General features: G+C 47.6%; 10 protein-coding genes across 10 annotated transcripts; 6 read left to right on the forward strand and 4 right to left on the reverse strand.

Annotated features, from left to right (window-relative positions):
* Positions 1–100: 100 nt before the first annotated feature.
* On the reverse strand, positions 101–3,318 carry LY89DRAFT_786387 (uncharacterized protein; the record flags this gene model as incomplete). Its single annotated transcript, XM_018222981.1, has 3 exons — positions 101–2,623; positions 2,676–2,988; positions 3,038–3,318. 3 exons carry the CDS (start codon positions 3,316–3,318, stop codon positions 152–154), a joined length of 3,066 nt encoding a protein of 1,021 aa, XP_018065813.1. The 3' UTR covers positions 101–151.
* Positions 3,319–3,838: 520 nt separating this feature from the next.
* On the forward strand, positions 3,839–4,955 carry LY89DRAFT_758098 (RTA1-domain-containing protein; the record flags this gene model as incomplete). The annotated part of the gene is made up of 3 exons (XM_018221422.1): positions 3,839–4,123; positions 4,188–4,436; positions 4,492–4,955. Exons 1-3 carry the CDS (start codon positions 3,961–3,963, stop codon positions 4,953–4,955), a joined length of 876 nt encoding a protein of 291 aa, XP_018065814.1. The 5' UTR covers positions 3,839–3,960.
* Positions 4,956–5,040: 85 nt separating this feature from the next.
* LY89DRAFT_654081 (uncharacterized protein) lies at positions 5,041–6,362 on the reverse strand (the record flags this gene model as incomplete). The annotated part of the gene is made up of 2 exons (XM_018212279.1): positions 6,298–6,362; positions 5,041–6,167 (listed from the first exon to the last, which is right to left on the reverse strand). Exons 1-2 carry the CDS (start codon positions 6,317–6,319, stop codon positions 5,041–5,043), a joined length of 1,149 nt encoding a protein of 382 aa, XP_018065815.1. The 5' UTR covers positions 6,320–6,362.
* Positions 6,363–7,138: 776 nt separating this feature from the next.
* LY89DRAFT_786389 (uncharacterized protein) lies at positions 7,139–9,584 on the reverse strand. The gene is made up of 3 exons (XM_018222982.1): positions 9,189–9,584; positions 8,792–9,125; positions 7,139–8,741 (listed from the first exon to the last, which is right to left on the reverse strand). The coding sequence occupies exons 1-3, from the start codon at positions 9,392–9,394 to the stop codon at positions 7,422–7,424; spliced, it is 1,860 nt and encodes a 619-aa protein (XP_018065816.1). The 5' UTR covers positions 9,395–9,584; the 3' UTR covers positions 7,139–7,421.
* Positions 9,585–10,073: 489 nt separating this feature from the next.
* LY89DRAFT_225972 (uncharacterized protein) lies at positions 10,074–11,786 on the forward strand. Its single transcript, XM_018205990.1, has 3 exons — positions 10,074–10,199; positions 10,269–10,900; positions 10,950–11,786. The coding sequence occupies exons 2-3, from the start codon at positions 10,302–10,304 to the stop codon at positions 11,680–11,682; spliced, it is 1,332 nt and encodes a 443-aa protein (XP_018065817.1). The 5' UTR covers positions 10,074–10,199; positions 10,269–10,301; the 3' UTR covers positions 11,683–11,786.
* Positions 11,787–12,058: 272 nt separating this feature from the next.
* Positions 12,059–13,091, forward strand: LY89DRAFT_594711 (P-loop containing nucleoside triphosphate hydrolase protein; the record flags this gene model as incomplete). The annotated part of the gene is made up of 4 exons (XM_018209817.1): positions 12,059–12,179; positions 12,230–12,262; positions 12,317–12,520; positions 12,574–13,091. 4 exons carry the CDS (start codon positions 12,059–12,061, stop codon positions 13,089–13,091), a joined length of 876 nt encoding a protein of 291 aa, XP_018065818.1.
* A 680-nt stretch (positions 13,092–13,771) lies between these two features.
* LY89DRAFT_722619 (uncharacterized protein) lies at positions 13,772–14,680 on the forward strand (the record flags this gene model as incomplete). Its single annotated transcript, XM_018218743.1, has 1 exon — positions 13,772–14,680. The coding sequence occupies one exon, from the start codon at positions 13,772–13,774 to the stop codon at positions 14,678–14,680; it is 909 nt and encodes a 302-aa protein (XP_018065819.1).
* Positions 14,681–15,166: 486 nt separating this feature from the next.
* On the forward strand, positions 15,167–16,411 carry LY89DRAFT_654090 (uncharacterized protein). Its single transcript, XM_018212280.1, has 3 exons — positions 15,167–15,399; positions 15,455–15,985; positions 16,077–16,411. Exons 1-3 carry the CDS (start codon positions 15,255–15,257, stop codon positions 16,310–16,312), a joined length of 912 nt encoding a protein of 303 aa, XP_018065820.1. The 5' UTR covers positions 15,167–15,254; the 3' UTR covers positions 16,313–16,411.
* A 109-nt stretch (positions 16,412–16,520) lies between these two features.
* LY89DRAFT_738901 (uncharacterized protein) lies at positions 16,521–16,865 on the reverse strand (the record flags this gene model as incomplete). Its single annotated transcript, XM_018220415.1, has 1 exon — positions 16,521–16,865. One exon carries the CDS (start codon positions 16,863–16,865, stop codon positions 16,521–16,523), a length of 345 nt encoding a protein of 114 aa, XP_018065821.1.
* A 1,790-nt stretch (positions 16,866–18,655) lies between these two features.
* LY89DRAFT_624809 (uncharacterized protein) lies at positions 18,656–22,842 on the forward strand (the record flags this gene model as incomplete). The annotated part of the gene is made up of 1 exon (XM_018211053.2): positions 18,656–22,842. The coding sequence occupies exon 1, from the start codon at positions 18,820–18,822 to the stop codon at positions 22,840–22,842; it is 4,023 nt and encodes a 1,340-aa protein (XP_018065822.1). The 5' UTR covers positions 18,656–18,819.
* Positions 22,843–24,819: the final 1,977 nt, after the last annotated feature.

Consider the following 24,819-nt stretch of genomic DNA (forward strand, 5'->3'; position numbering starts at 1 on the left):
AACAAAGGCGCTGTGTGATTAATAACATGTGGGGATGCAACTGCCCTAACTAGCCAACTCTTCCCTCCAATACGCTAGCTTTGCGACATCAAGCATCAAAGTGAAGTCCAACAGCTGGCCAAAGATTGTTCCAAGACATCTCCAAGTATCGCTATACCATCTCAACGAAAACTGTATCACTACTCTCTCCTACGGCCCTTTTTAGCACTAATACCAATTCATCGATTCCACCGAAAAGCTGTACAATCGCATTCAAGAGAGCAACATATTTTCTGAGTCCTTCACCGAGACGATTCTTGACAAAGAGTCCCTCAGCACCGCTCACACCTTGCGCAACGGATTTCCTTGCAAGTTTCAAAGATCGAGAAAGCAACGGAGTTGGCAATACAGCAGGCAAGGGATCTCCAGACTTCAAAGCTTGTTCCAACACGAACATCACTGCCATCACCTCCGCGATCAATTCTTCATCTATTGCTCCTATAGAAGGAGTTATCTTTAATTTCTGGTCTTCCGGAAGCCGAACAGTGCACAGTAAGAGCTGGGTGACGCTTTGATTGAGTACCATGCAAAGCTGGCAAACTCGATTAAGGGTGCTTGAATCAAAGTTAGAAGTCGAGAACTCTAGCCTTGTGAGCTTGATGGGTCCTAAGATCGATAGCAAGACTTCTCCAGAAGACAACGCTTCAGTTTCGGCAACTTGGCGTAAGTCAAGCGCCGGATACTTCCAACTCGATACAAAGAGAGCATATCGGTCCCTTATACTCCCCAGGCTGGCCGCCAGTACTCGTCGGTAACGACGGTTAGCCGATGGAGGTCTTGGAAGAAAGTTGACAACGAGAGCGGCAGCAAATCCCACGAGGACGAGGATAATACGACGCCAGAATATGTCATAACCGACACCAGAGTTGCCGTAGCTTGGCATATGGGTGTTGATCCAACTGTAAGCAACAACAAGATAAGCCGTGGCAGCCATCATGATTCCGGCATTCATCAAAGCGGGAGATCTGAAGAGACGCCACCACATGAAGATGACAATTACGACAACCATAACTGCTGCCATGCCATATGGATTTCCAGGCCCATGACCAGCACCAATATACCATGCGACTATGCCAACAATTCCACCAATGATTGTGCCCATTGTCCGTACAAGAACTCCATACACTAGGTCTGCGGTGTAAGGCACCATGGAGAGTTGAGCCATTATGACAGCCCAGAGACCTTTCTCGCGATAGTAGAAGCCTGCGCTTGACTTGATGACAGCTGGAACTGTAAGTACAACGGTCACAATCAACACCCTTAGTGCATAGACTCCTTCTGTGCTGCTGAACCAATGTGTAACGTTGAGCAAAATCCGACCGATATTGCTTCTCTTACGACCGTTCGGTTTTCTCATAGAAGCTAATTGAGCTTGGGCTGATTTGGGTTCCACATTTTCGTCCATCTCCCCTTGGGATGTCGCCGATGTTAGATAAGCCTGGGTGTTGAGCTTTGTAATCGGGTTGGCAAGGAGGTCCTCTCGGGTATCGGTCCTAAAGATCCAATTCACGAGGCCCATGATGCGGGCTGGAAGCCACAGTCCAGTTCGTGTCCTCGTCGACTCTAGATTTACAACCCCGGAGAGCATGGCTTCCAGTGCATCTGAGAGCTGAAACAGGCGTTCCTCAAAAAGAAGACCCCACATCAAGCCCGACAGAGGTGGAGGGCCATCTGCTTCAATCTTCAAGAGACCATTGTCATCGAAAAGATGATCATGTGATTCCAGAAAGTGCTGAGCAGTCAGCCCCACAAACGTAGAGCGATGCTTGCTGAGTTCTTTCATGGTGGCTTGATGTTTCTGGAGCATCTCTACACTATCTTCTGACTTTTGGCGAGACTGTGACTGTGCTAGACCTTCAACAATGCTAGCCAAGGCCTCTTTGCAGGCTAAGATGAGGTTTTCGCTGGAGCTGGCCAAAGCATGTGCAGTCTTTTCCATTAGATCGTCACTAGTCGGATGGATCGACTTGATTCGAAACTCCGCAGCTCGGCTAATCTGGTGATGGCCAAGTTTGACTTCTGTTTTATTGTCGACAAGCTGAATTTCGGTAGTTCCGGCAGCTTTTGTTACTTCTTCATTCTTTTGTCTGTGTTCTTCCTTCACTCGATGTACCTCAAGTAAGCCTAGGAAAGAAATTACAATTCTGCGAAGAGGCTCCCTCAACGTCATCAGGTCTGCAGAGCTCCACTTTCCAATTGTTGCATCCATCGGCAGAAACGTCGAAGGCATCTCCAGTGCTTTGTAGCCCATTATGATTTGTAGCCTGGTTGTCATCAGTTTCTCGGCGTTCATGATGGCGCGAGGATTCTTGAAACTAACAAGAGATGCATCGAGAAAGCCAGGCATCGGTAAAAGTAGCTTTTTCATGCCATCCACAACTTCCGAAGACGCAGAAGTTGGAAAGACGAGGATGTTACACAGAAGACCAATTCCAGATGCAATAGCACATGAAATCGCGAATGACTTAGCAAGTAACCCGTCGAAGGTTGGAAGGAGGGGCGCAGAGGTGAGGAAGGCGTTGGAAACAATGACTGCGAGTAACTGTACGGCGACAAGCTTTGGAGCAGCAACACGAAGCCGAGCCTAGAATAATATCAGCTTCCATGTCTGCCTGGAGAAACACATAACTCGCCACCAAGTACACAAACAACCCCATCATGCAGAAATACGTGATCGTGACTCTCGTGTCGAGGAAGAATCCATTGAATATCTGCATCTGGATGTATTCGCTTGCACTTGTAGCTTGTCCCGTGCGGATGGCATCCCTCGTCATATTTTGCAGAAGAATCGATTTCTGTTCTAAGTCGGCATTTGATCGAGTTGTCAAGGCGACTTTCATGGTAATGACACCCCAAGCCCAGCTGAGACCAAGGCCGAGCATGATTGACACGGCAGCTATTAGTTGAATGAAGAGGATGTTGGATGGCGGAGCCAAGAACAAGACGATACTAGAGTTTCATGAGAAATGCAATAGAGGGTATTGGAATTGATACTCACCATCCAACGAAAGCTACAGGACCCAGTACTCTAAGAGTTGGATTAATGAGAATAAGGAGAGTTTGAATCCAAACGGCGAGAGAGCATTTGAAGAGCGTTTTGAGATCTTTGCCATTGAAATGATCGAGCCAGGCTGGGAGCTTCCTCGAAGACTCTGAATATTGGGTTGCATTGGTGAAGTAGGGATTACGAATGGCCTCTAGATCTGCCTCCTTTGGCACCTCACGCTCATCATTCTCTTTCTCAAACTTGTGCGAAGCTGGCAAAATCGAATCAGCCATAATAGTGCTGAACAGACAAACATTCAAAATGAACCGCGAGGACTAAGGAGTGAGCGTCATGTTGTGTACATGAGGGAAGTATAAATGAATCCCGAATGCAGCATCGTCTCGGCTCCTGCATGCAAGCCAGGGCCATGGTAAAGTTCTCTCGTATTCTCCTTTGGTGACTTGAGCGGCACGGCCTTATTGCATAGAATGAGGATGTGTCATCTGGTAGAAAGCTTCAAGGCTAGATAAAGAATTCTTGGCGAATGAGCACTGCAGCATCGTAAATTGGGAAAGAGCAATGCAGGTACGATGAATCAGTGGCTCCCAAGCTGTGAGATGCGGAGTGGCCACGAAAGATTTGTGGAGTCTCGGTGCAGCATCTGAAGTTGTCATTTCGCTACGCCGCAGACATTGAGGGGTGTGGTGAACAGATACGATCGTGAGAATAACCAATGCGACTTTTAGCTCCATGGTGGCTGAAAGCGTACCGTGCGAGTCGGATCCTTCGACGTATTGCTATGCGATGCGGGTTTTCATACTGGTGATAGACTGTTTGGAATGAATATAATATGAAAGTCACTCATTCTCAAAACTTCGCGTTTCCCAATATCAAATCGGCTGAACAGACTTTGTGAATATGCACAGTTGTCAATCATGTCAGACTCTGATTCCACCTACGAAGCGTATCGCTACAATCCGTCTCTTGGTGCGGCAGTAGCTTTTGTTGTCTTGTTTACATCGACAACGACTTTTCATTTGTATCAAATGATTAGGACGAGAACGTGGTATTTTATACCCTTCGTTGTTGGAGGTGCCTGTAAGCTTTCGCGCCTTTCGAGTCGCTTCAATCATCACTAGGCGCTAATCTTTACCTTCCAAAGTCGAATTCATAGGCTACATTGGACGAGCAATATCAAGTCAACAATCGCCAAATTGGACAATTGGGCCTTATCTTGTCCAGACACTCTTCCTTCTTCTTGCGCCAGCGCTTTTCTCGGCGAGTGTATACATACAACTGGGTCGCATTATCCTTCTTGTGGACGGAGAAGATCATTCAATAATCAAGAAGCGCTGGCTTACGAAGATCTTTGTGACTGGAGACGTGCTCTCCTTTCTAACGCAAGCAATTGGTAGATCAATCACCGTTGTCAATAACGTCCCGCCGCAAGCTAACGTTTACATCAGGCGGTAGTATCATGGCATCTGGTACATTGAGCGCCATGCACACTGGTGCACACATCATTGTTGGAGGACTTTTCATCCAAGTGGTTTTCTTCGGCCTCTTCATGGTCGTCGCCTTTGTCTTCGACTTCAAATTGCACAAATACCCGACCCCCGATCCCGCTATACCATCCCAGAAGCACCTCAAAACCTTGTACATTGCAAGCATTTTGATCATGATCAGGAGTTTGTTTCGAGTTGTTGAGTACATCGAGGGCAATAATGGATACTTGCTGCGTCATGAGTACTATTTGTATATCTCTGATGCAGTGCTGATGCTTGGGGTTATGGTTCTTTTCAATGTGATCCATCCTAGTGAGGTTCACGCGCTTCTTCGGGGAGGGAAAGTCAGCAAAGGGTTCAGGATGATCACTTTGAATACCAGTAAGCTTTCTTCGACATCTTCTGATGAGACTGGTGTAGTTTAGAAAAAGAGGATGGAAAAGCATACAGTAAAGAGGAATTGTGTCTTTGTATACCAGGTAAATAGATCAATTGGGCTGCATCAATAGTCTATAACAACCAGAGTATCCAATGCTCCCATCTCGCTCCAACCCTACAATGAATGGTTTGAAGCAAATGCCTCCTCATCCCGTGCATGTACCAGATGTGATCCACTGGATTCAGTAGTAGAGAATAATGTGCAAGTACCACCAGTGCCTCTGGCACCAGTGCGGTCACCATGGCAAGAAACGCTTCTGGTACTCTGATCGGCCATCCTAATGCTATTGATATGAGATCAACCAGCCATTCACTACTTGACGATATCACAAGCCCGTAACCTTCATGCAGTAAGCCCAAGGTCTCGTTGAACGCTGCGACTTCTACCTCACTAAATCTGGCAGACGATGCAGTCCAAAGAGAGCTGAGTGAGCTCAATTTTGAAGTCACATCGGGGCTGATCTGCTTTGCAAGCTCGCGGTCCATAGCGAAAGAGTACAACATTACGCCAAGAGATCCTCTCGCAATCCACTCCCCGGCAGTATTCAACAAAGTTTGCACCCCACGAAGAAGACTTGACCATCCGACTGTTAGTCTTTCCCCAGTGATTGCCTTGTCCGAGAAAAAAAGATCAGCTGTTTGGTCGGAGGATGCCCAAGTATAAACGACAATGATCGACGAGTAAGCAAAACACGCATCGCAGTTCTGTGGTGATAAATCCAACATGGTAGATTGGAACATCCTCAAACCAATATCATGATGCATCGAAGCCTCGGCATGGAGCGAGGCTACACGATCTGGTTGTAAGCGTGCAAGGTGCATTGCAGAAAAAGCCATGATGCCATGGAGGAGAAAATGGTGGGTAAATGCAATTCGAGGGACGACTTGTTGCCAAAGCAAATGACGTTCAGGAATAGTCGAGACTGTGAAGCATGTTGTTCCAGTGTAAAAGTGGAGCAGTTCCAGTTCCTTCACTCCAAATAGTGGCGTGCTAATTTCCTGATGAAGTTCGGGAATCGATACTCGCGGTGATTTTGAGGTCTCGCGTGAAAATCTTCCGATCCTGAAGTCGGAGACTTGAGAAGATGTTGACGAGGTTGCGCCAGTATCTAGGTCCGAAGATGTACCAGGTACGTCGAGGTATGAACAAGCCAATGGATTCTTCTTACAACGACCACAAGAAGGCTTGACTTCATACACTATAAATGTGTCAGACTTAGTCAATGTAAAATGGTTGTGATATGTTCGAAACTTGAACAAATGAGAAGATGGTTCCATTCAGGAGCTGCAACATACAATGTCCGAGATCAATGTGGGGTAGTAACAGACCTTGACCTTCTTTGACTTGCATTGTTGGCAGCCCAATCGAGACTTGCGATGCGGTCTTCTCGTACCCGATCCTGTACAAGCCGCCAACATTTCTACTATTCTGGCATCCCTTTTCAGGACTGATTGAGTTGTCCTAACGAGAGAATGAAGCAAGTCGGGATCCTATGTCGCACTGTAATGAATCCTTGTCATGTCTCCGATCACCTAAGCTGAGAAAATGCGAGTATGAAAGTTCGAGGGAAATCGCTCTTGAAGTTCTCAGGCTGCTGTCAAAGAATTCGCCGTCGCAGATACAGATTCACCGCTATGGCTGCTGACAGAGACAGTAAGCATGCTGTAGCGCTGCGGCGTTCACCAAAGACCCCAGTACTGCTCCGCTGTGACAATTTCACGGCGCCGTGATACGCTGCCAAAAAGATGCTTAACTCCACTCCGGACATGTGTTATTTCCGATTTTGAATCCCACCAAAGATCTTCGGTGATCGGATCTGCACCAAGGTCCACTGCACAAAGGCTTTATCATTGTCTATAAATATATAAGTATGGTTTATATAAGACTGTGAAGCTGTTCCATTTCTATCAAACAACAAGTAGAGGCAGGCATTTCGAAGTTATGAGATAACAGCCACCACCACCGCTGACAGATGATGAAGTAAGGCTCCCTCATGAAGATTTCGGTTCGAACCCTGCTACTTTGCAGCATTTGCCATAAATAGTTGTTATTACTGTATCTCAATATATGTTTTTCCGTCAAGACATGTGTTGATACCAACACACCAGGACATTCGCTCGGGGCAGTGTCACTAGTCGTCCAGGGGCTCGCTTAAGAAATTGGTGTGACCAAAACAATTTACAATTGGAATACAATGCGGGCATATTCCTTCCTTATAGTTCTAGTACAAAATCCGTCCTTGTATCTGTTCAGCTCTTCTTCCCCTCTTATTTAAATGTCCAGTCTTCTCTCTCTAGATTATGAAATGATTCCTTTATTCCTAGAATTGAGCTTCGGGGGCAAGGCACCTCGTATCCGTCATTGCACTGCTTTCGTTACTCTTCTGATATGTACTCGGTATCCTAGGGCACGCCATGTACGGAAATGCACAGCAGTTTTTCGATTCCTGGTTTCATTTGACTAAATCCTCATCGTTGATGGCCAACAATTCGTCTTCATCCTCGTCATAGAATGTCTGTCTGGTAAGCAGTCTTGCCCTAGCAGAATCCGCAAGTTCTCCCACAATCCCATCTGTTGTGAAAAGTACCTTGATGATGCGCTCACCTCCCGATGCCTTTGCTACAGCCTCGCACAAAATAGTGACGAAGTCTTTCAAGCTTTTTCGAACCAATCCACTCAGATTTCTGCCACCGAAGAGTTGCAATCCGTCCACAATACAGAATTGCAAGCGAGGTCCAACTGTGATAAGATCTGCTAGGAGGTGGATCGCTTCTGGAAGTGATGAGACGTTCTCGTTCAACTTTTGAAAGCGAGCAGTTGAGAAGTCACGTTCCACAAGCTCTGGCTCTAGCCTCTCTGGCAACACCTTCGCCGCTTGATATATGAACGCGTAAGTCATCTTGAGGAACTCCTTCTCTGCATTCCAGGTTCTCCAATGTTTTGGATCGTACTGGCAGAAGTCTACCATAGCGGGAATTTCGACCCGTCTAAGATTCCCCAAAATGAATGCCGATATGAGAGTGCTCTGACTCGGTAGAGATGTCCCACTCGGACCTTCAATCCACAGAGCTTCAGAACGATCGCTTGTGATCCATCTGTGGACTGTAGCAGAGATATCGGTATTAACATCGATAGATCGGCCGAGCTCAACCAGTTTATCCACATCCTCCGCGGCTTGGAGATACGGCCTAAAAGCCTCGACGTCTCTCATGATGCTATCTCTTGTCCACTTCGGGGCTGCAGCAATAAGTGAAACAACATCTTCTGGGGCCACGTCTTTCGTTCCTTCGAATGCTTGCAATTTTGAGGCTGGAAGAGGTGGAGGTCCCATTAATCGATTCGATTGCAAGGAGAACTCATTGAATTTTCTGTCAATGTCCTTTTTCATTTTCACCTGAGCCTTGAACGTTGATTGCATGATAGTGCCGAGCGCCATGAGCTGCCGGGTATTCAACTCTCTGGTCATGCGTGCATCTTCGTCCTTGACCCGTTGTGTGTATTGAGAGAGGGTTTTCAGGGTTCCTTGAACTGTCGTTTCCAAAAACGAGCTGCCAAAAGACTTCGAAAAGCGGGTCCATGACGATTGGTACCATTCGCGCATGACGGAGATGAGGAAGCCAAACAACTCATAGTAAAACAAAGCAATGTGATATTTGATATACATTGATCTGGGATGAAGGCTAACAGCGAAGAAGAACGAGCGCACTTGATCCGATATCTCGTCAAGACTATCCGAGATCTCATTCGCTATTTTCTCATGGGTGGCCGTTGCCTTTCGAATACGGATCAGTTTTTTGCACTCGGCTTGAGGTTGGTTCATACCTTGACTATTGCCGAGAACGCACCTGTGAACACGCTCGTGTACTTGTCGCCGCTAGGTAATAAGTCGAAGAGATAGTTGTGGTCATCCAGACATTGGATACTCTTGGTGAAAAAGGCTTTCACTTTTCCAACCTTTGAACTTTGGTCCTTCTGAATTTTGCTTTGCGCACTGTATATAGCAGATCGCACGATGTTCATATCGGGCTTTGAGGTCGCCGCCACCTTGCTGTCGTCCACAAGCTTGAGTTTGGTGGAGAATTTCACCCATGTCGTCTGCAGCTCGAGGCTCTTTGATTCCAGATCCAGAAGCTTCGTGGCACAGATTGATTCATAACTTCACAATGCTGATTAGAATATTATCGATACAGGGATACCAGTGTAATCCCACTTCACTCACAACTTTGTGTTAATCGCATCGTCTCCTAAGAGGTTCATTACTGCATCTTCTGCCAGGAACTTTCCCTTCTTTTCTCGCTCGATATCTGCGTCTACCTTTGCTGCCAGCCCTTGTGACAGGGGCTCATCGGACATTTCATCGCGGACAATCTCACTGTATCGGCGTACGAGATATAGATTCTCGGCATCATCTTGAGAAGTCGTCATCTTGCGGACAGATGTCGCAGAAAACTAGCCTCACGGCGAGTTGGAATATTATAGATAAGTGTGCGATGCGACCCAGAAATCGCGTGGAAGTAGCACACACAGCTCACAGCCTCTCAGTCTTCATCGACCGATGAGAAAAAGGTGTGAGCGATCTGTACTCGGTCGAAGGACTTCGTACAGCATGCTAAGTCCTCTCTTGCATGATCATACGCACGGATTCTTGCGGGTGTGCAGGGCAGGGCAGGAGGATCACATAAGCGGATCGACTCTTTGGTGCAGTTGTTCAGCCCACTTTAATTCCGAAATTGAATAACGCTCAATAGGTTCTCCACTTTCTTGACATTCCAATCAAAAGCCCTGAAGCTGCAGTATTTGTGGGGCTGAGCATTGCTGGCAATGGCCCCCAAATTGCATTTACAGACCCCAACTCAGTCACCCGCAGGAGAGAATGATTTTTCTTTGGTCATTCAAAAGCCGCCTCGCCCCTGGTGTGTTTAAGAGGATCATATCCATGCTATAATACTACAGGCATGTTGATTACCGGCCGTGAGATAGGAGTTTGTTTCGCCGCCAGAGCCTCGAGGAGCTGAACGAGGGGAAAGCTGCGGTATACCCACAAGGATGGACGCAGGCGCCCGCCTCTTCTGCATTTGAGGCTCACCCGAGTGAGGATGGGGTTATTATCAGCAAGTGACCTCCTTCATGGTTCTCGAGCCAACCCGCTTCTCTTCTTTCTTACATCTCGCGCATCTATTCTTGTCCCTACTCGATTGTAAACTTCACTTTACACTTCGATGTCCCAAGCGTAAGTGCAAATTCCCCAAAGCTTCAAGGCCTCATAATGTGACAGCAATGATGACAACCTAATCTGTAGCTGAAGTCGCAGCCTCGTCTACCCTAGCTGTCCATGCCGCCCGAATCACCAGAAATGGCGTATGCCTATCGATCGGGATCAGAGCTTACACCAGGGCCAACTCCACGGAAAGTACCAGGAAGCCCAAGAACCATGAACTACATACACCAGGAATCGTCCAGTTCAATCACGCTCAGTGAGGACAACTCTGTGGATGGTAACACACCAAGCACTGCACCATCTACTACAACAGGCATCTCGGTAGCCCCGTCCCGTCCAGACGTCAAGATCAAATACTCGCTCGAGGTATACGATCCAAACACACGGGAATCGCTGTCGCTCAATCAAAATGACGAACCTTTTGAATTCCCTACCAGCTCTGGCGAGGTCAGCGGTACCCAGGTTGCTACTTCAGACCCTCCTGCAATCTTTGAGATCGTCACAGCTGCCACTGGTTATGACAGACGAAAGCGCAAGGGAGACGATTTCTTCGAGATGATGGGTATGGGGAATGATGACATGTCGACGGTCCAGCTCGATGAGCCATTGAAACTGGAGCACATCAAGATCAATAGGTTGAACGAGACAAGGATGGAAATTCATTCTTCGTTGCTAATTGAGGCTATCAAAGAAGTTGTCGACTACTATCCCAAGTACATCTGAATCCTTGCCACAACATGGATTTCATCTAACTTTTCACAGCCAAAATCTGATGGGCGATGTCTTGATCATCCATAAACCGTACTGGGTTCTGATTCACCACGAGAAGGAATTGAAAGAGAATCTCGCAAACCTTCTCGAAGAAGCCAAAGATCCTGCAGTCGAGGAAGTGGAAACGATTACAAAGAAAGCCGATCATCTCAAAGTGATGCTAGATTTCGTTCAACCCGAGATAGATCGATTGGTTCCTGCCATTGAGCGCCGACTCCAAAAAAAAATCCCTACCATCACCTTCGACTCGCTTTGGTATCTTCTCAAGCCTGGAACGTTTGCTTATTGCCAATTCGACAACGAATGGATTGGCTGTGTCATCATGCGAGTGAAGGGAAAGGTCGGCAAAACTTCCGAGATCTCTAGATGGAATGTACTTGTCTGGTTCCTTGACTACAAGCATGATCTTTCTCGAGCATACACTGAGTCGAAAGATGAAAAGAAGCACGTCATTCATCGATTCGAAGGAGAGCAAGATGTCATGTCGCTCAAGGTGATCCCGAGAGAGTTGTGGGATGCTGTCGATGGTGGCGCGAGACGAGCACAATTCGAGGCTCGAGGTCTTCGGAAGATACAGTTATTGTCATGTGGACACAAGCAAGTGAATTACAAGGGAGAGTCGCTCGAGACTAAGAAACGAATGGTAAGAGTTCTTCTAGCTGGATCGCCAGGATGGTTGAATGCTGAATTGCCCCTAGTACCACAACAGACTTATCCTCGATGACTGTCAAGGTCTTGACACGTATGATATGCCCAATACCCTGTGGAAATGGAGTATCAACGAAGACCTTAAAGATGACTCGTGGATGAATTCACATGGCGACCCTATCACGAGTCGGAAATTGTCAAAGCTTGCACAGCTGGTCATACTTGAGGACAATGACGCCAAGAAAGTCACTAAAGACCAATGCTTCTTGATAAATCCCAGCATGTTATGCTTTGCGCTTAACATCAAGTCTTGGTGTAAGCTCACTCCACTACGTGCCCATGAAGTAACAGCCTTTGTAGAACAGAGTTGTAACTGACGTTACATTCTAGACATGGCACACGTCGAACGCATACACGAAATGGAACCAGATCTGTCTCCAGTTATGCCTGTCATGGAAGAGTCTCACCTCCAGATTATCAGAGCTCTCTCGGACAGCCAGATCAAGTCCAAGCCGGCATGGGCTGCGGACTCGATACAAAACAAGGGTAAAGGTGTCATCATACTTCTTCATGGTAAGCAAGCTCGCTGGAAGATACACGGGCAGACTAATGAGACTTCCTAGGACCTCCTGGCGTTGGAAAGACATATTCAGTTGGTAAGCCTTGGTTTGCTCCTTGCTTCAGACAATGAGACTGACTTCAATGAATAGAATGTACTGCAGTAGCCACTGGCCGGCCACTCCTCGCCTTGACTATCGCAGATATTGGCATCCAAGAAGACAGCATTGAAAGCGAACTTGCGTCCTGGTTCTATCTTGCAGAACGATGGAAGGCAGTCTTGCTGATCGATGAGGCTGATATCTTCCTTGAGAGACGCAAACATACAGATCTTGCCCGCAACGGCATCGTGTCCGGTAAGTCTTCACCTCCATTTCAAACACGACGATCTTCGCTCAAATAACTTCAGCATTTCTTCGAAAGATGGAATACTTCAGTGGCCTCCTGTTCCTCACCACCAACCGCGTCGGTCACATCGACGAGGCCTTCATGTCTCGCGTACACGTCGTGATCGGCTATCCTCAACTTGACGACGAGAAACGCCGCAAGATCTGGCAAGGCTTCTTGGACAAGATGAGGATCGACACCGGTGGCCAAATCAGACTTAGCAACTCCGCAAAACAATTCGTTCTTCAGGGCGAGGAGAGTCTGAAGATCAAGCTCAATGGACGAGAGATCCGCAATGCTCTTCAGACTGCGATTGCGTTGGCTGAGTTTGAGGCGAAGGATGATCCGGATTATAAGGAAGGTGAGATGATCAAGGTGGAGAAGGAACATTTCGAGAGGGTGCTTCATTTGAGTCGTTCGTTCCGCGATTATCTCGACTCGATTAGGAAAGACACGGCGGAGGCACGAGCTTCGAATTATTATGGACGGAATGATTATAATGATGGCGACGAATATGACCACCGCTTGGGTGGCAAGTGATTCTATAGAGTTTCGAAGAGCAGGGAGCATGTGTATGCAGAAGACTTTGATAGATTCAATACATCGCAACTTTTGTTTATGCTTCGATGTGGTATGTACCCTATTTCCGACAGTATATGAACAATCTGCCCACTCGCCGCTTTCCATGTTTGAAAAGGAGACCAGCACGGTGATTCTGCAACCACAGCCAAAGATCCAGCTCGTGCAATTAATAATCCGCAGAGCGCAATGTCAGCAATGATTTCACGGAGCGAAGCTTCTTCTCAAGAACTGCCGACTCCGGGCTTGTGGATTTTGGATGATATCTCTGCCTGAACTTGGAGATTAAGCGAGACCCTGGTGCAGAAAGGGGACCGAAAGCGAGCCGAGACCGACCACATTATTGGAACTCGCTTCTGCAGGACATCGCCAGGTACGAGATATATATTGGTTCTACATTGAGTTCTTTGAAATGCTGCGATTAAGCTTCATGGCTAAAAACTGCACGTAATGTACACGTATATTTAGGCAACTGCACCTGTGGTGGAGCAAATGAAGCTGTTGATTGAACGAAGAGATGGAATAACGCTGAATATCTGGTGCTATAAGAACTGAAGTACACACCCAGGTATCTACCATATCGATCATACCTAATCTTCACTACGCGGATCCAAAACATCAATTCCACGAGTTCTCGAACAATGCGTTTCCTCTTCCTCACCGAGGCTCTAGCCTTCACATCACTAGCCACAGCCCACCTCATTCCCCGCCAAGCCCCAGCAAGCGTCTACAAAGGCAGCGGCTGGATCGAATTTCTCGTCGTCCGTTCCAACGGAGACCTCCTAGTCAATCACCTCGACAAGCCAGAAATCTGGTCCCTTGACTCCACAACCAAAGCGGCGACAAAACTCGCGACTTTCGCCAACGCCACCAGCACTACTGGAATCACCGAATATGCTCCTGATCAATTCGCGGTCGTGACAGGCAGCTTTAATATAACGAACATTTCGTACACTCAAGGGTCGTGGGGAGTGTGGAAGGTTGATTTGAGTGGGGCGACTCCTAAGACAACGCTTGTGAAGGAGGTTCCCGAATCCAATTTTTGGATTGGGATTACGCCTTTCAATAACGATACCGTGTTCATCGCTGATGCGGGGAAGGGAGCGATTTACAAAATGACGCTTTCGACTGGGAATTATAGCATGATTCTTCAGGATCCGACGATGATAGCGCCCAGCGGATCGCTGATCACGGAGGGTATTCATGGGATTGTGTACAATAATGGGTACGTGTACTACAGCAACACATTTGGGAACGGATTCTACAAAGTGAAGATCGATGCTACGACGGGGAAGACCATTGGTGCCCCGATCGCAGTTGTACCATCGATGTCGAATCCGGAGGGCTTTACTTTTGGGCCTGATGGTTCGGCCTACGTTTGTTCTGTTGGAAACAAGAATATTGCAAAGATCACTCCCTCGGGGAATATGACGACGATTACTGATGCATCTGGTTGCTCTTCTGTTGCGTTTGGGAGGACGGCGAAAGATAAAAGTACCTTGTACATTTCAACCAGCACTGGTGCTGTTCTGTCAACGACTATCAGCTAAATAGTAAACATGGGCGTGGGTATCGGAAATGGTGGTCAGATGGGTCAGAGCTGAAAACGTAATTGTAGATATTAATTCAAAGGCGCTTGTGAAAAGGGAACAATCAATTGGCAGCTCCAGGCGACCTAGACACAACGCGTTGACAGTGAATGTAAACCAGAAGAAGCAACGATGCGCAGCAAGTGAAAAGAAACATCGTAAGTAATTGTCGATATCAAGCAAGATCATGGATCGAGACGGTCTGGCAATAGTCGCAATGTATAAGACAAAGACCATAGTCAGCAGCACGATGAAGAGAGGAAAGAGTTGTGGTCGAGGGTATTGTACGAAGAGGACGCTTTCCTGGCTAGGGACTTACCAGTGACGGAGGCCCAGCGTGTTCAGCCCTAAAGCCAGCCGCTAGGGGCAAACGAGGCTGGCGAATGACGAGCCAGAGCGCTAGAGTTTCACCACAGCCGAGTGTTCCGGGCATCAGATCTGACACTTCACGATAAACATCATTCCTTCATACCCATCACTTGAACCATTCTCCTCTCATAATAAAAAGTAAATACATTTTCCCCTTATATCCAAGATGATAACTCCCCTCCCCTACACCCTCCACACCCGCTACCGCTCCATCGCCCTCGCCTGGACCGTCATCCTCATCCCGCCCACCATCCTCAACATCGGCCTCTTCTACGACCTCTGGTTCGGCACCTCTCTCGATCGAATCCTCGGTCCGTCCCTTCCCTCCCCGTCCCCTCCCTTTCACCGTCATCTAACACGTGACAGTCCTCACGCTCCCGACCGGCATCCTGGGAATCTTCACCATAATCGCCATCATAGAACGGATCTACAAACTCACCAAATCCTCCCCGGAATATAGACCTTTAAACGGGTCTCGATTTTCTCTAGATGTTTTTCAATGGGGATATTTCGGTGCTCTGATCTTGATTTCGGCGTTAATTTCTTCTGCTCTTGCACGCGGGGATGTGGATGCGGATGGGCATGAGTTGCAGATTAGATTAGTGTCTCTACCTGCTGCTTTGTTGATGTTTTTCTTGGCTGTGTTGACTCTTTTGTCGTTGGTTCTTAATGGGGTTGGGGTGAAGCTTCCGTTCCGGTTTGGGAGTGTGGAGAAGGGGAACGTGGTGAGGCCGGCGGTGTTTTATATTGTGGAGGATGTGGTGGCGGTTGATGGGAATGGGGGAGTGGAGTTTAGGGAGAAGTGGGGGGAGAGGTATGAGGGAAGTGTGGTGTTTAGAAAGATGGTTTTGGAGGTTAGTGTTGTGTGGATGGTGGCGTTTTTTGTGTTGAGTGGAGGTAAGTTGAAGTTATTTCGTTTTCCCTTTGAGGTCGTTGTCGAGGAATGGTTCGACTTGTTGTCAATATACGCGGTGCTGATTTGTTGTAGTGTTCACGGTACTAGTTATGTGGCTGCCAGTAGAGGCAGTCTATGCCGTAGGGTGGGCTGGGCCATTTCCTATCGCGGGCTTGATGGCTGTTTGGACGATCTACTACGTCAAGGCTATGTTGAAGGCGGAGAAAGAGGCTGAGGGAGGGTCAGTAGAGAACGGGAATGTCAACGGGAATGGACAGGCTCCTAGACAAGGTGGAAATGAGACGACTCCATTGTTAGATAGAGCTTAGGGTAGCAAACGCAATTTGTGCAACTTGCGCGATTCGCGCTGGTTGCGCCATCTGCGCTACCTGCGCTGTTCGCGCTGTCATCGCACTTTTCATCGACCCAATATCTCTTTAGACGTTCAGAAATATTCCTTGCTATAAACATTACACTACTCAGTATGCCATCCCATTTCAAATATCCAAGAAAGCCCAACTCCCAATTTCAACCCCATTACATCACCGTACACCCACAACAACAACAAGCCGCCGTACAACCTGCGCAAAACCCCAACGCAGCATCCTCCTTGCTACTCCTCCCCTGATTCACCACCACCACAGTCGTCTTCCCATTCGGTCCTTGTCCTTGCCCTTGACCTTGGTTGTAGTAGCCCGGTTGTTGTTGGGATTGATACACAGGTTCTGGAGCTTGATGGACGTGTTGCGGACGTTCCCAAGGTGACTTTGGGGGTTCGGGTGTCCAGGTTGGTTGTTGAGGTTCGAGGTGGATGGGTTGTTGGTTGGAGTAGGGGTGGCCGGGTTGAGGGGAGGGAGATTGATAGTAATCTGCTGCTGCCATTTTGAGGGGGGTTTTTGGGGTTTGATGTTGAGCTTGAATTTTGTGGACTGCTGGTTTGAGTTGAGGATCGTTGGAGAAAGATGTCCGAGGAAGAGGAGAATATGGTGTGACGAGGCTGCGCCTTGATTTGTGCCTTGTGCCTGGTTCTGAGAAGGAGTGGTTTTCTGACTCGATTATCTTTGACTCCAATACCGCAAACGCATTCACTCAGCAAATTCCAACAAAATCAGAACGTCAAAAATAAACTAGAAAGAGAAACACAAAATAAAAAACGACAGGAATGTGGTCACATCTTAAACTGTGCCGCCCTCATTTCACTCAACGAGGCTGAGCCAAGCATTTCTTCCTTCAGAAGCACGCCCCAATTCGATCGTGGCGCAGACCCACCTTCACGATATTGAGCCAATTGAACGGTTGAGAGATGAAATGTTCCAGAGGTATGCGGGGAGTAAGGTTGAATATGTTTCATGTGGCGCCCTGTGAGACATGGATATGTGCAGGAAAAGTTGGTTCATCGGCAACTCGTGAATTCGGTTGGGTTGTCGGTCGGTCACCCGTGGATTGGCCTCAAATATCGGACGAGTCAGGACCGGATGAAGGACGGCAGAGGAGTCGAAGAAAGCAAGAGTAGTGATGCGCAACATGGAACGAAATTTGGCGATGCTCTCCTAGTAAAAGTTTTGTTGCAATTGCCACTTACAACTTCCACCACATTGGATCTCATTGATACCGCTGATGGATCCTCGTCGATACATCTGACTTAACAATTCGACGATTGCTTCGAACAACAAGTCCATCTGGGGTTGCAAAAAGCAGATTACTACTTTACACCTGGTGACATAAATTTCGAGTCTCATTGAGGAGGTCCCTCGCGACTACCTTGTCCAAATCACTCTGATCGACTTCGTAAGATCTCAGGAGGCATTCCAATTTCTCTTGAAAATGGGCAGAAATTCGATGTACAGAGAACAGAAATGCAATTGTAACGGGATCTGTAATCCTCCGAAGGAGTAGCTAGCAAGTCAACAGCGCATACAGAACCCCAAAACGAAGAACAGAGTAGCTGAACGTCCTCGCAATCGACAGACGTGTCAAGAACACGTATCGACTTCGATCACAATAGTGCGTGTTTCCAGGACTTCTATGCTTTTATTGCTAGGTTGACTCGATGTATGTGGTGTTGTGGATACTTCAAACAATGCTTTGTGGGAGCAAGATGCGAATATGTTGGACGGTCGAATTCCAGTGCTGGAGACTTGGCTGAAGATTGCGGGGAAACAGGTTTTCGTCCAAACGAGAGAGGGGAGATGGAGATGGAGATTGGAGGAAATGGGAAAGAATGATGGGAATCGGGATGTCAGATGAGACGAAGAAACGCATAGAGACTTGGTGGGGTTGATGCAGGGGTTGGCCGGAGGCGAGGAAATACTCCGAGATATAAATCGTTCAAATTGGTGTGAAAGCCCGCCACTTAGCGATTTCGCCAGCTTCCGTTGTGATGTTGTCACCGTATACACTTTTGTCAATGTTCAGCTCGTGTTTTTTCACATACTTTGTATAAAGATGTAAAATAAAATAAAACACAGTCATGTGATATCGTGTCAGATTAATCAGACCCTTGGCGATAGCTTGGCGATCCTTGGTAACGATCCTCGTTTTGTGACGTCGTGTGCCCAGCAAAATGCTGCAAGTGCCAACTGCCAACTCTGAGAACCCTCAGGTTCCTGAAATAAACGTTATGCTGCTGGGATCCGACGTGGATACCGGCAGTCATTGTGGAGGTAGGGGATCATTCGTATTTTAATTTGTTCTGCTCTTGTCCCTTCAAATCCTTCCTGTCCCTACTTCAACGATGGGCGAGAGGAGCAGGTATTCTTGAAATTCTCACTCCTAGTATACTTACAACTAGTATCCTTCATTGTTTTCGAACTTCTCTCGTCCTACGCTCTGCACGATGTCTGATTCTGCCGACTTCGACCAGGAGGCAGCTCGACGAGACTACAGAGCACCATACTCCACCAATCATCCAATTCCTACCATTCAACGATATCGAGAACATCGCAACGAGCTTGAAGAACGACAAAGCCATGCTGAAGCTGCTCAGCATACAGAAGAAGACGATTCGAGAGCGAAGCGGGCCTTCAGCTCTGTCAAGTCTATAATCAAGAATGAAGACAAGAAGGATCCAACCGGAGACGCATATCCTACCTCGAACCGAAATACAGAGGAGACTGCTCGCGAGCCCGACCAGGACGATTCTGGGATACCATTAGTTCCGTCTGCCAGTGATGGTAAAGGACAAGTTGACGGGCAGGATGGCAGCGAAGATGGATCTGCGAAGCAAAATGGCACAATGCAACATGGCACACACCAGAACGGTAGCACTGATGACGGTGACAAGAAGGGGCAGCAGAAACAGTCGGCTACCGAGAAGGTACACGGGCAGACCGATCCGAAAGAGAAGAGGAAAGCTATGAAGCATAACAAACGAGACGATGGAGGTCGTGAAGTCACAGATCCCGTCACGCATCTGCCATTGATTATACGAGACTCGACAGCAAAAGACCTACGTCGAGCGCCCGAGAATGAACGTGCTCCCGGCCAACAAAAGAAGACTGTGACAGGATTGAGTGGAGCATCAAAGTCGTCGAGTCAATTGAGCTTGGAGCAGGATGAATTGCAGGAGAATTACGATGGAATGCAGAAGATGTTTCCTCCTCCAGCGTATGATGATGCTCGAGCTGAACTGGCTAGGACATTTCAGTCTGCTTTGACCATTGGATTGAGTATCATACTGGCACTTTCAACAATCGTTGTCTTGCTTCTTGTGTTCGTGGCCTCGACGTCGCATAATAAATCAGATGTGCCATTTTGGAGGAAGATTGGGACCGAAGATCGGCATTCAAAGAAACTCTACATCACATTGGGGATTGTGACGGCAGTTTCATCCGCAATTGGATTCCTCGTCATAACTCAAATCCGTGGATGGCTGGGGAATAAAGTTAAAGGTATCTGGGAAGACGAAGTATGGGATGCTGCTAGAGTCGAGGAGGAAAACACTAATCAATCGAATGAACGGCTACCAGAATCCGTTGCTTGGATGAACAGCCTTCTCGCTTCCGTCTGGCCCCTTATCAATCCAGACTTATTCGCTTCAGTTGTCGACATGCTTGAAGATGTCATGCAAGCAAGTTTACCAAAGGTCATTCGGATGGTCAGCGTTGATGATCTTGGGCAAGGCAGCGAGGCTATTCGGATCCTTGGTATCAGATGGCTTCCAACTGGTGCTGCTGATAAATCAGTTGATGATGAGGGTAAATTGAAACAGGCTAGCAACAAGGAAGCCAATGATCGTGGTGCTCCCGGAGAAGGTGAAGAAGAAGATCTCGAGAAAAAGGACAAGGATGATGAAGAGGAATCGGATGCTTCGAAGAAAAAGAAAGAGGAGCAGAAGCAGAAAGAGCAGGAACAGCAATCCATTCGTGAAGGCATGGAAGCAGAACAAGGAGACTTTGTCAATATGGAAATGGGTTTTGCTTACAGGGCCCGCTCTTCGGGCAAGTCTATCAAGTCGAAAGCCAGGAATGCACACTTGTATCTCAAGTTTTACCTACCTGGTGGCATCTTTGTTCCGGTCTGGGTTGAGCTGCGAGGAATCATTGGGACTATGAGAGTTCGCTTACAACTTACACCCGACCCGCCATTCTTCAGTCTCTGCACATTGACTTTTCTTGGGCAGCCGCGAGCTGACCTGTCCTGTACACCACTTTCGAGACATCTTCCGAATCTAATGGACGTTCCCCTCATCTCATCTTTCGTACAATCGGCCATTGATGCCGCTCTTGCCGAATATGTAGCACCCAAGAGCTTGACCCTAGACCTCAAAGACATGCTCGTCGGAGATGACTTCAAAAAAGATACTGTGGCACGAGGTATTCTCATGATATATATCAAGGAGGCCAAAGGATTCAAAGAAGGCGATGGAAGCATTGGACCTATGAAGGGCTCAAGCGATGCATATGTCACCTGTTCTTGGGGCAAATTTGGCAAGACAATTGCGTCAACCAGAATCATTGAGAAGGATCAATATCCAAAGTGGCATGAATGGGCATACATGCTAGTGACGCCGGAAGAGCTCAATGCTGAGGAGAAGCTGCGAATTCAGCTGTGGGATTCCGACAAGTATACTGCTGATGACGATCTGGGACGGGTTGAAGTCGACTTGAAGGAGCTTATGCATAGTCCGAAAACGAGGAATGCGCAGTATGATCGAGAAGATCGATTCCGAGGACAAGATCCTTCTGAGAAGATGCCGGGAACGATTTCCTGGTCCGTTGGCTACTACGAAAAGACAAGGATCACTGAGGATCAGCTGGCGAAGCAGACTGAGGACGATGAAATCAAGACGAAGGATGATCTGAAGAAGATAGTCTCGGAAACTGCTGAGAGGAAGCTTCGTGAGGCCACTGCTCATGACGAGTCAAAAGAGGTTCATCAACAGAAGACGCAAGATTACAAAGAGCGTGAGAATGCTTTGATCTGCTCTTCTCCTCCGGATCCGAAATATCCATCAGGCATATTATCCATACAGATTCATAACATTACTGGACTTGAGGTCGAAGCCTTACAGAAAGACAAGGACGACGAAGGCGATCGAGAAGATGAAGCAGAGCAGTCTGATGACTTACCCAGCAGCTACTGCACCATCATTCTCAATCACAAGAAAATTTATATGACACGCACCAAGCCGAAGAATGCAAAGCCGTTCTTTAACGCTGGAATCGAACACTTCATTCGGGATTGGCAAACGGCAGAGATCATGGTTAGCTGTCGAGATAGCCGAGAACGAGAGAATGATGCTCTTCTTGGTATTGTTTATCTTCCACTTGCCAAGATGTTCGAGAAACGAAGTCAGATCATGGACATGTATCCACTTGTCGGCGGTATGGGCTTTGGCCGAGCACGCATCTCGATGGTATTCCGCAGCATCGAGCTCTCTCTTCCCAAAGAACTCCTTGGCTGGGACTACGGCACACTTGAGATCAAATCACCAGTTAAACCAAAAGGAAATTTCCCTCAAGATCTAGCACAACATCGGATCAAGCTTCGTTCGAACATTGGACGTATCAAGATGCAGTCCAATGATGGCCAGTGGAAGTCTAACAACGATGAGTCCGCGTTCCTCGCATGTAAAAAGCGTTACGCAATGCCTCTCATCGTCGAGTTCCGGACCTCAAGTCTTGTGCACGATTCCACGCCTGCGTTTGCTGTCTTCTGGCTCCGAGAAATCCCAGATGAAGAGGACCGCACAATCACAATGCAAGTCTGGGCTGGCGGCAAAGAAAACTTGAAGCGCGCCACAAGCTGTGCCGGCTACAGTGGCATGGAGGAAAACGAACAACCCCTTGGCGAAATCGAAGTCACAATGAAATTCTGGCGTGGATTATCTGGGTACCATAAACGGTATGCGCAGAAAGATAGAAGTGAAGACATGAGAAACGTCATGGAGGTTCTCGATACTGTAAATGACGAGATCAAAGACGACGACGCCATGGACGACGGTTATTCCGACCCCTCATCGACCTCCTCATCCGACTCGGAAGACCGGGAAAAAAAGAAACCCTCTCGATCCCCCACGAACAAGAAACTAGCAACACACACCAACCAATCCGACTCCTCCCTTTCCAGCACCAACACCTCCGCCTCCAAAAACCCGTTCAAGAAAATCAAGAAGGTGGCAACGGATATAGTGACAGGGCATAACGACGAAGATGATGGCGAGAGGGGCGTGGTGGGCCAGGTGAGGGATTATAAGGATCATAGGCGGCAGTTGCATAGGAGGCATCGGGGCGTGATGCAGTGGCGAGCGGCCAGGAGTGGGGATTGGGCGTTGGGGAAGGTGAGGCGGGGGGTGGGGAGGGTGGAGGGCGTTTTTGAGCATGGGGAGAAGGGGGAAGGGGTTGAGACTGAGGTTTAGGTGTGCGTTTCGTGGTGTTTTGAAATTGGAAAAGAAGAGTGAATTTGGTATATTGCATTGCGTTGCCTCGCTTAGGAAGGGATGAAATGGAAAACTGACTTGATATGGAAAAGGAGGCAGTCTTGTGGGACCGGAGGCGTTCTGAATTTGGATTTTATGGAGGGTGGGCTGGAATTAGTATTGATATCAAGCTGTGCTTGAGTAATGGACGAAAAAGTATACCCTTTGTGCCGACTACGCTTCTGTTCATTTCATGTCTCTACGTTTTGGGGCACACGTAAAGCCCAGTGGCTTAAGCTCCTATCTGCGGCATCCCGTCCAGTATTTGTTGTGCCACCTCTGGCTGCAGTGGTACTAGTGCGCGTAATTGTTACAGCGCTTGATATCGCATAGCGGTGCGTTCCGTCCTCCTCGATGAAGCAGATGTCACAAGGAGGCATGCGATGCGAGTTTCCGTGTTCCTTGGCTTTGCTTTCCGAAATGAAATATTGTCTTACAATTGTTTCAAGAAGCTTGATGACAAGCACAGAATTCCTATTGGTCATGCTTCAGTTATTTACGAAAGAATAAGCTGCCGTACCGAAACTCCATCGGGAGGAAGGGCCAAAGAGCAAGAAGATGCATATTTTTAAGATTCCAACGATATAGAGAGACAAAGAGAAGATCAGACTCAGGACGGATAGCGTAGATGAGGAATAGGCATGATATCTTCAATTTCTGTTCTCAATCTTCAACTAATCACTTCCTTGACAGCTATCTCCCCATCACTTGCAGCTGTATCCTGTCGAGCAATATCGAATATTCTAAGCGAACCCCAGAACATAAAGTCTCCACATTCCCGTTTCATTCCACAAAGGCCCACTGCATGACTCGCGCCCCTGAGTTGTCCATCGCTTCTATGAATCAGTTTTATTTTTATTTACAAGGTTCGTCCACCGTTAATCCTATTCTTAAGCGCCTTCCGCCCCACAGGCTTCAGCCCCGAAAGTGGTGCTGCCAGCAACCCAACCAAACTTCAGCCCTGCGGCAGTGAATTCCAATGATCGACAGTACTCCTTCCCACAGTTATGAGAGTTCTGGTTGCTGGAATCATGACATCAAAGCCTCGTGTCTTTTTCGGATTTTGGAAATACGCTGACTGGTCCACCTTCCATGTTCTCCGAACTCAGAGAACGAGTGGGTCTCCTCTTTGGGCCGCTGCTTGACTTTTCGAAAACCTTCGACACATTTGCGGGTTTTTGTTTAAGTAATCAAAATGATTTTGTAAACGGGAAAAAAGAAGGTCTGACGAGATGTTCCAATGCACGCTGTATAGAATATGGTAGATGTACGGCAGATCTCCTCAAAGCTCGCTGATTATTCATCTCATGCCTCACATCTTCTCTTTTCGGCCGATGCCAAGAATCGGGATCCCGAAACAGGAGATTGCAGCTCCGACAGGACTCTTGCGATTGGATGAAGCAGCCCAGAGGCAAAGGCAAGATGAGTTTTGTCGGAATTTGGAATATGGTGTTTTGAGTGTCGGGCATGGCGGGTCAGATTCCCGGTTCCACCGGTTCCGAGAGTTTCGTTGTCGGTGCTGATTACTTGTGCTCTGACTTACGGTTAACTGGGTCTCGACTTCGAGACTGTGAGATTAGACGTGGAGAAAATCTGACAGGCAAGGAGATGGAAATATTATTTCTGATAATTTGCTGGCATTATGTTATGCTTGGCGGGGTGGACCTGCCGCGTGGCTCGGTAGACATCTCCCTGGGCTGCGAAGGAAAAAAAATTGACTCTGCTTGTTATGTATCAAGCACTTATACTGAAATGTTGAGGTGTATCTAAATTGAATACATTGAAGTCGTAAAGTGGTATATACTTAATAATTCAAGCCCAGCCCGGTGGATCCAGGTGCTTATGACGCCGAGCGCCATTTCTATCGCTCAAATGTGCTTCAACTTTTGGTACAAAAGAGCGTTATGAAGAGGAGCT

The sequence above is a fragment of the Mollisia scopiformis genome, assembly GCF_001500285.1.
Source record: "Mollisia scopiformis unplaced genomic scaffold LY89scaffold_23, whole genome shotgun sequence".
Classification (NCBI taxonomy): Eukaryota; Fungi; Ascomycota; class Leotiomycetes; order Helotiales; family Mollisiaceae; genus Mollisia; species Mollisia scopiformis.

Bases quoted from the DNA above. Each gene is read 5' to 3' on its own strand.
- LY89DRAFT_786389 (XM_018222982.1), bottom strand. From the start codon at position 9,394: ATGACGACTTCTCAAGATGATGCCGAGAATCTATATCTCGTACGCCGA. The intron at 9,126-9,188 runs GTGAGTGAAGTG...AGCATTGTGAAG, and splicing joins GATGCGATTAACACAAAGTT to TTATGAATCAATCTGTGCCA. The intron at 8,742-8,791 runs GTATGAACCAAC...CGTATTCGAAAG, and splicing joins CGTTCTCGGCAATAGTCAAG to GCAACGGCCACCCATGAGAA.
- LY89DRAFT_225972 (XM_018205990.1), top strand. From the start codon at position 10,302: ATGCCGCCCGAATCACCAGAAATGGCGTATGCCTATCGATCGGGATCA. The intron at 10,901-10,949 runs GTACATCTGAAT...AACTTTTCACAG, and splicing joins GTTGTCGACTACTATCCCAA to CCAAAATCTGATGGGCGATG.
- LY89DRAFT_654090 (XM_018212280.1), top strand. From the start codon at position 15,255: ATGATAACTCCCCTCCCCTACACCCTCCACACCCGCTACCGCTCCATC. The intron at 15,400-15,454 runs GTCCGTCCCTTC...AACACGTGACAG, and splicing joins CTCTCTCGATCGAATCCTCG to TCCTCACGCTCCCGACCGGC. The intron at 15,986-16,076 runs GTAAGTTGAAGT...GATTTGTTGTAG, and splicing joins GTTTTTTGTGTTGAGTGGAG to TGTTCACGGTACTAGTTATG.